General features: G+C 36.2%; 1 protein-coding gene across 1 annotated transcript; it reads left to right on the forward strand.

The window, feature by feature from the left end:
- Positions 1-3,122: 3,122 nt before the first annotated feature.
- Positions 3,123-6,299, forward strand: LOC145165886 (uncharacterized). The gene is made up of 2 exons (XM_079084802.1): positions 3,123-3,640; positions 5,551-6,299. The coding sequence occupies exons 1-2, from the start codon at positions 3,367-3,369 to the stop codon at positions 6,144-6,146; spliced, it is 870 nt and encodes a 289-aa protein (XP_078940928.1). The 5' UTR covers positions 3,123-3,366; the 3' UTR covers positions 6,147-6,299.
- Positions 6,300-9,205: the final 2,906 nt, after the last annotated feature.

Below are 9,205 nucleotides of genomic sequence, written 5' to 3' on the forward strand. Positions count from 1 at the left end.
GCGAGAGACGAACATATCTGAACAGATAACGGTTCAAATGAACAGATCTGAGGCAAAGAACAACATATTGGAGGCGAAACTGAGCTTGAGACCAAGAGATGATAACTATTCGTTTTGGGTCCCACGAATGGCGTCAAATGTTGCGACATCTCACCAGGTTTTCGGGTCTTCGAGTCTTGGATCCGGATCGGAGACCCGGGTGTGATATCGTCTGCGTATTCCCGACTTGATACCTAGCAAGAACCACAACAGATCGTTAGACTTGTACCAGGGCCTGAACCCCATGAACAGGCTCCGACGATCAAATTAGATCGGTGTTGAGGATGAACGGGTCTCTCCTAGCCGGAGAGAACCACTTTGGTGTGTGGGGTGTCTATTTTGCCATGGTGGTGGGTTAGATTTTAGATCTCTGGGAAAGGTTCCCAGGGAAAACTCCTTCTCTATAGGGAAGACAATGTTCTATTTATACGGGACAATTAGGTCTGGGGAGAGTTAGGCCAGGCCTTGGGCCGACGCAACTTAGGCCCAACTAGCAAGGAGCTGGGTAAGGCCTCCTAGGGTCGCTAGGCGAGCGCCCAGAGAGGGTGCTAGGCGAGTGCCAGACGTGGACGCTAGACAAGGTTGGCAGGCCAAGTCTTGACGTCTGGACCATGCTAATGGACCATACATTAACAACATGAAATTGTATTGATTACAGGTTTTGTAATCTTGTCTAGTCATACACTAGGATTTAAAGGAGATGCTTAGTTCAATTAAGCTTGGATTTTGGGTACCATCATATTAAGGGTGTATGCGATAGGAACAGAGAGTAGAATTCTGTTCTATGACACTATCCTATGTCAATGTACAGTTTACGTATCAGAGTACGGATAGTATTCCTTTGGATATATATTCAATATTGGCAGGTCCAGATCAGACAGCCGGAGGGTGAGTCTGGAGAATCTTTCAGAGTGAGATGACAACACTTGATTATTCTATACGGTCTTGTGAATTACGTTGATAGTTTGAATTTATAAACCACATACGTAGATGAAATGGGGCACCATGATTCATCAAATACTTTGATGGCTTAAGTGCAGTTATTACTTATACCAGCCAAGGGAGCCCCTAGATGTGTAGTCAAACCATTGCTCTAAACGATTCACCAGACAAGCTGATTCTTACTAATAATCGTGGACTAGGATTTGTGAGAATCGATTGGGATGGGCATGTATGAGAGTAATGTTATATAGATATCTAAGTTTTGGGATATATCTATATTGTTTGGTAATAGTTGGTTTTTCACGTTTGATAATTATAAATTATTATCATAATATTATTGTGGGATTGAAAACCCTATGTGTCTTATCAGGTTTCCCAACCTGTTCCACTCAATTTAAATGCATTATATGTAACATGGTTAAGCGCCGAAGCTTGTTTAGGATGTCGAGTGATTAAGAGACAGTCTGCATTAGTGTTCAAGACCATTAGGTCTTTACGCTGTAACAATGTTATGTATTGATTATGACATCCTTAGAGTGTTTGTATTTTGAAACAACATCTTTACTCAAAGATATTTTAATAAAACAAATTAGTTTCTGCTAAATGTTTTATTATACTGGGATTTTCTGCAAACAAAAGCACTATGATTTTAAAGTGTAAAGAAAAGTTTTTTTTTTTTCTGAAAAATAGGAGATGTCACAAATACCGCCAACATGCTTCCCTCAAAAATCAGATCTGGATAAAAAAAAATCAGAATTCTTAGTTTAGTTCAACATTTGAGATACTAATCTACAGTTAATTCAATCTTTCAGACACTAATTCACAACTTAGTACATCAAAAAATACATATTCACAGCTTAATAACTTACATATTCACAAAATTATACATAAAAATACATATTCACAACTTAATAACTTACCGAATTTTGTTGAGGCATTTCATCAAACATATTTTGTGCACCACATACATCACATCCATAATTACCATAAAACATCAGATCTGACCAGATATGTAAGGTGGCATTATATTAACAGTTTATACTGTCATTCATACCTTAATTTACCAAATTCACTATTTAAACTCTAAAAAACTTCAATGTAACATTCACAGATAAATTCACAACTTAATAACTTACCAAATTTTATTGAGGCTTTTCATCAAGAACTTTATGTGCATCTTTTTTTGTAGAACTTTCTTATGTAAACACCTTCACCGAAGACCAAATCTGATGCGGTGGTGGAACCGCCGGTGGCCACCATGAAATACACCACACACACAAACACCAGATCTAATATGAAAATCCACAATTAAATTAGATTTGATGACGATTTGGTGGTGTTTCACTAGAGATCAGAGAAAAAAAGATGAAGGCGAGTTAGAGAGAGGGATGAGGTGCTCATGAAACAGATTTGGTACGGATCTGGCTGAGATTTTGCCAACGACAGAACTTCCAGAGAAAAAATGGGTTCAAGAGTTATGGAACAAAAATAAGTAGATTAGCACTTGTAGGTTGCGATTATGACTTTTTGATGCTCTAACGATGACAACAACGATAAGAGAAAAGATTTGAAGTGGATCCAACGACGACATGATGGAATAGTAACAAAAAAACCTTTGTGAAATAACACCAAATACTCATATCAACATCAGATCTAGGTAGATCCCGTGCGAGAGAAGATAGTGGCGGTCGTCAGTAGTGTTTTGTAGTCGCCGACGGTGGTAGCGGTCACCGGCGAAGGTTGCGGTCGCCTTATTTTTTCAGATCTGGAACCACCACAGAGAAGGAAGGTGGTGATAGTAGGGTAACGACGAGGGAGGGAGAATACGGACATTCGACTGACGTCAACGACGGTGGTGGCGGCATCGACAATGACGGCTCCGACTGTGACGGTAGGTAGTGTTGGATGTGTGTTCTTGAATTTTTGGTAGAAAGGTTTGAGAGAGTATGAAAGTTTGTGAGTTTATGAGTTTGAGAGATGATGAGTTTAAATCTAATTTTAAGTGTTATTGTTTGAATGACAAAAATACCCTTAACAAAAGTGGTTCCTAAATTCGGGGTCTTATTTGATCATATATATATATATATATATATATATATATATATATATATATATATATAAAATAGGAAAGTGGTATTTGAGTTTTAGGTTTGATGAAAGCCTCCATTGAATAATTTGAAGGAGACCAGTACCGTGTGAGTATTTATATGCACCTCTTTGTGCTACTGAAATCGAAGGAGATCCAGATGTTTCATATAATTTTGATGCACCTATATTCACCGATAGTTACCCCTACCTAGTATAAGCATATCCAAATTCTCAAACTTCTAAATTTAATTTTACTACAGAAAAATTAGTTATTGAAAGTGGATCATCGAAGAAGACATGGATAGTGGACGTTCCATGTGGGAGCAGAAGCCTGAGCATGAGGGTGATGAGATCATTTACAGGGAAGAAGTAGATCGTGACCATGAAAGTCAAAGTAGTAGCTATAGGCACGAGTGGTCCACTACCTCTAACCTTCATCCTCATCATCAGATCGTAGGTGCAACTGTTGCGGATGATGTTTATGGTGATATCTTCCCCAATTACTCAGCTCAACCTCCTCCGTCGACGATGGTAACACCTCACTTACAAAATCAACAACCTATTCAACAAGGTACCGCTTTTGTTCCTCAGTATATCTATTCATTTCGTCTCATCATCAACAACCAATAAACACTGATACCTAATTTAATTAGTTGTTTTCAAGTTTAGTAATTCTACGCTATATACAACATGGTTTTTTTTCCCTAAAGCAGCGTTCAAATGTTCTATACTTCTATACCTCCATATGTCACTAAACCCTAAAAGCATCCGCCGCATTACTTTTCTCTTTTGTATGCTCGTGACTTTGCATACTCTAATACACAAGCACACAGAGAGAAGAAGTCACAGTTTCAGATTCAGATTCGGAAATGAAAGATAATGCAAGTGTTTAATTTGCTTGGTAAATTTTGTTTCTATAATTAGTTTCATGTGAACGCATACATTCAAGGTCTTATCCACTTGGGTGTAAGCTGCAAGCTGCTTGTAGTCAGGTTCAATGAACTAGCTACCTACCTCAAGTTTTACTTTACGTGTACAACTCGCCTTCTTCCTCTCTCACATGCTCGCATATTTATCACAAGACCCTTTCGTGACATAAATATTTGTTGCAATCACTTTCACTTAGATTTATCAAGATTCAAAAACAACTTAATTACTTAATCGTGCTCTTTTCTTTTTCTCTTTTGCTTTACGATCTTACTTTTAGGCAATTTTGTTGTATCACTTAACATGATCAAAATGCTTATAAATCAAAACACATTTCATCAAAAATCGAACTTTGATTCTTTTTCATCAATGACTATTGTGAGTGTGTGTGTGTGTGTGTGTGTGTGTGTGTGTGTGTGTGTGTGTGTGTGTGTGTGTGTGTGTGTGTGTGTGAGAGAGAGAGAGAGAGAGAGAGAGAGAGAGAGAGAGAGAGAGAGAGAGAGAGAGAGAGAGAGAGAGAGAGAGAGAGAGAGAGAGAGAGAGAGAGAGAGAGAGAGAGAGAGAGAGAGAGAGAGAGAGAGAGAGAGAGAGAGATGTGGTGTTGATGACTTGATGCCACATGGGGGGTTTTAGAATGGGAACATTTTCGTTTGAATTACAATCGATATACATCTCACCTACCCAATATTCTTAAATTTAGAACCATCAATCTATCATTTTCCTTATTTAGTCATTTTCTATCTATTTGACAACCTCACTTTCCAATCTCTCCCTCTTCTGGCTTTTTCTTTGTTTATTTATGAGTAGATGAATACAACATTCAGGATCCACAAAGTGGATTAGATATGCCACGTATAGCTTTAAACAAGAAAAATGGTTAACCTATAACTTTTAAAGATCTATTAATTTATTAGTATCATGATCGGTAAATCTTCACAAAAACTTTTTTAAGTATCTACTTTGGAATTAAAAAAAAAAAAAATTCATCAACATATTTGAAATTCATGCCTATACTTGTTATCAAACAAGTTTCATGGAGGTGTCGAGCTGGCTTAGACATGCATATTTTTCGTAAGAATAGTTATGATATACATCTTATATGCGTTTTATGTATTTACCATCCACCTATATATTCATGTTATCCATTAAATGGAATCAATTATTGCTGATTTTTCTTGTACCAGATTGTCACTAATAGCAATGCAATTTCTTTGTTTTTTTTCATTAAAAAATTATATATACTTGATAGTGATGCCTATATAAGACATACATTCTTTTATACAATTTATTGTTCCCCGTTAATTGGTACAATGACATCTTAAGCATAGGAAATCGAAAGTTTCCTATTTCCCGCAGATCTTTTTATTAAAAAAATAACACGTCAGCATAAATAGACATCTTTTATTCGGTGATGTATATATCATTCTTAGCACTTAGATATAATGAAACTTTTGTTATGGTTCTGCATGCATGCATGGTATGAAATTAACTTAATTAACTAATTAAGACTACTAATGTTTTATTACTTATTGTGTACTAATTAATTACTTGAAGAAACAACGGTGAGAAGACATTACAGAGGAGTAAGACAAAGACCATGGGGAAAATGGGCAGCAGAGATACGAGATCCCAACAAAGGCGCACGTGTTTGGTTAGGTACTTTCGAAACTGCTGAGGGTGCAGCTCTTGCTTACGATCAAGCTGCACTCAAGTTCAAAGGCTCCAAGGCCAAACTCAATTTCCCTGAACATTTTCAAGGCCGTTCTGAGCTGCGTTTTCTAACAAGCACCACCACCTCCACCGCTGCTGCGGCCCCTGCTCCTGCAATCTCACCGGGATCTCAACCACAGCCCCCCATTAATCATACCATAGCCACCAGCTATCCCGACTTTCTTCAATACGCTCAGCTTCTTTCCAGCAATGATGCCCAACTGCCTTACTTCGCTTCAACTCTTTATCATCAAAACAATATTAATGCTACACAAACGTATTCTGACTATGCATCCCACCAATCTTCTTCTTCAGCATCGATGGTTGGATCATCAACAATGTCATTCCAGCCAAACTATAGTGATAATCCAAGTTTGTTTTCGGATTCAGGATCCGACCCGTGGACGCGAGGTGCCTTTGATGATAGCAATAGGAAATGAGCAGCTATATAAGTGTTTTTGTGCTGATTAGTTAATTAATGAAATCTGAGATTTTGACTTGTTTTTTTTTTTGAGCAATTATGCAAGCTCCATCATGGTCCATATAGACATGAGTAAAAAATCAATATTATTATTTTCTTTCTACTGCTCTAATTTGTATGATATCATTAAATAATTATATTTGCTAAATAATTATATCATTAAATAATTATATTTGCTAAATGCACACATTTAGTATTTACTTTTTCTGGTACCTTGATGTTGATACCTTTGGTCTTTAATTCATATGGTTTACACAAAAGGTAGTTTCCAAATAAACCAGAAAAAGTTTTTTTCCTCTCTAAGTTGGTTATGACTCATTCATGTGAACGCCCCATGTATAGGCACGCCAACGATTACTTTTTAATGTATAACATAAATTAACCGTTCATAATTTTTTTTTTTTTTGGAACCGCAAATCTATTTAACTACTCCTAAATCCATATTACGAGACTTAAATCCTCGACCTCAAGAAGCAGTGGTGAGCTTGATATTTTAATTTGGAGAGCCGAAAATAGAATACGTATAAAAATTGAAGAACAGGGGAGACCAAAGTCAAGTTTTATAGTTTTAGACATAATATATAATTTTTGTCAAAGTTATGGACTAATTATAAAACGAAAATAGGGGGGGGGGGGGGGGCACAGCCTCCCTGGCCCTATATAAGCTCCGCCAATGTCAAGAAGGGAGGACATCACCGGATACCGCTGGGATAAAATATTAATTCAAATATTAAAAGTAAGGGAAATATGCATAAAAGTCCCAATATTTTGACTCTATTTACAAAAAAAAAAAAAAAAGCAATCCCTATTTTTTTTTCCATTTTTGGAATTAAACCATCGAAACCGGCTATTACTTGCAATTTGGTTCAATTTTCACGTTACAACATGGTTAAATTGTAAACAAAATATCAAGGGTGACTTTTTTTTTTAATGCATAATAATTTTTAACCTCAAGTCTTATATATTTTAAAATTAATTAGAGGGTGTTTGGAATTTTATTTTGAACCTTAAACGTTTAAGAAAAATAACTTATTGACTTATGGTAGTGATAAAATGAGTTTTTAAAGAGTGTTTTAGATTAGCTTTTGTGGTGGAAAAAACCAATAAGTTAATAAGTTGTATTTTAAAAAGTGTTTGACTTAGACTGGTAGGTACGGGCAACACCAATAGGCGTTAATCTGAATTGGAAGTCTAATAACGCCGCCCCCCTCTCATGTTATTTGATGTTATGTTAAGAAATGTTATCATGGCCACGGGAAGTAACGTGAGCATTAACCAATCAAAAACCATTCTCTCTCTCTCTCTCTCTCTCCCTCTCTCTCTCTCTCTCTAACTCTCTTTGTATCTCTTAACATGTTATAACATTTGAACATCATTTCCTATATAAATCAAATCGTGTTAAGAATGACATAGCATGTGAGCTGGCAAATTTTAAGTATGATAACATGTCTTAACATGTTGCCCGCACACAATAGCCTTAACTTATACATGTTTTAAGGGTATTTAACTTTTACAACCAGAAAATTTTTAAGAAGTTTAAAAAGTTAGATATCCTAACTTATTGAAATCTCCTTTTTTTAAATACCCTCTAAGTTATAATTTATTTTTGTTGAAACAACCATTATAATTTGTTTGATTTTTAATATATGATAATAAATAAATACAAATTTTTAATTATAGTTCTATTTAATAAAATATAAAAACCAATTAAAATGCAAAAATATATTGTTATGAAATGTAACTGTCACTTTTTGATGATGCAACTAAATCAAATTTTGATACAAAATATACATTCACAAACCAAGTACTTGGTTGAAAACAATGCATTAATTCATCCATAGATCGATAGAGAAGATGCAAAATAGTCTTGTCCGCATGACATAAAAGTTTTATTCTTGCGATAACTCAACAATAGTATTCTTAATTTATATAGAATATAGATTACAATATACCACATTGTTACCAATATGCCTATGATTTTAAAAATCCAAACAACAAATGTCATACGGTCTTCTTTCTCTATTGGATTTTCATAATGGTTACTAATGTCAACATGAGTGGTTTCATAATTGTCTAAAAACCTATTTATGCAACTAGAAAAAAAATTGTAGCATCTGAATCCTTGAGGTACTTAATTTATTGAATTCTTACATTTTGGGAGGAGCGTCACGACGTGCGCCATAGCGGTTACGACGTGAGTGACCATTGACCATTTGACCCACATTCTTGAACCTCACGACGTGATCAAGGCCTGATGACCCAAAACCCTAATTTTCGAGTATTTAATGGAATGAGAGAGCTAGGGTTGCCCGTCCTCAGCCTCTCTCACTCTCTAGCCTCCTAGAAACCCTAGATTCGACTTCCTTGAGACCTTTGGCCATTGTTGGTGACCTTGAAGAGCTTATTTGGTGGTTTTTGGTCCATTGAAGTGGAAGAGGGCTCTTGTGGTGCTTCATTTTGGCAATCTAGCTTCTACCTCTTAGTCTTGCTGAGCCTTTGGACCTCTATAAGTCATAAAACTCTTACCTTTTTGCCTCTTGCATGCTAGATCTAGGTTTTGGAGCTTTCTTTGCATGGTTGGGTTGTGTAGCATGCATGTGATCCATAAAGTTGGCAACTTTATGGATCATTGAGATATCTTTTGTATATGGGGCTTTAGATATGAGTTTTGGTGTTGGTTTTAGACTCCAAGCATGATTCTTGATCTTATTACCTTTCTTTTGACCTAGTTAGAATCTAAGTCATGCATTGGACATGCATGACTGAAAAGCTATGATTTTAATAGTCCTTAGGGTCGAGGAAGGTCATCTAGAAGGTTCCAAAGAATATCTTAAAGTATTAAGAGCTTAATGCTCAAAGTTTGTCAGAATAGGTCTCACGGCATGAGAAATAGGAATCTCACAATGTGAGAAATGAGGTTTTCCCGATCTGGAGAATCTGGTTGGATGAGTTATGAATGAGTCGACTCACTGAGTGGGATCGGGTTGAGTCTATTTTCACGACGTGACCAGAGAGCAG

This window comes from Lactuca virosa, chromosome 3 (assembly GCF_052849685.1).
Source record: "Lactuca virosa cultivar CGN04683 chromosome 3, Lactuca_virosa_CGN04683_v6, whole genome shotgun sequence".
NCBI lineage: Eukaryota > Viridiplantae > Streptophyta > Magnoliopsida > Asterales > Asteraceae > Lactuca > Lactuca virosa.

Excerpts from the sequence above, each read along its gene's own strand:
- LOC145165886 (XM_079084802.1), top strand. The coding sequence starts at position 3,367 with ATGGATAGTGGACGTTCCATGTGGGAGCAGAAGCCTGAGCATGAGGGT. Across the intron at positions 3,641-5,550 it reads TCAACAACCTATTCAACAAG|AAACAACGGTGAGAAGACAT; the intron begins GTACCGCTTTTG and ends AATTACTTGAAG.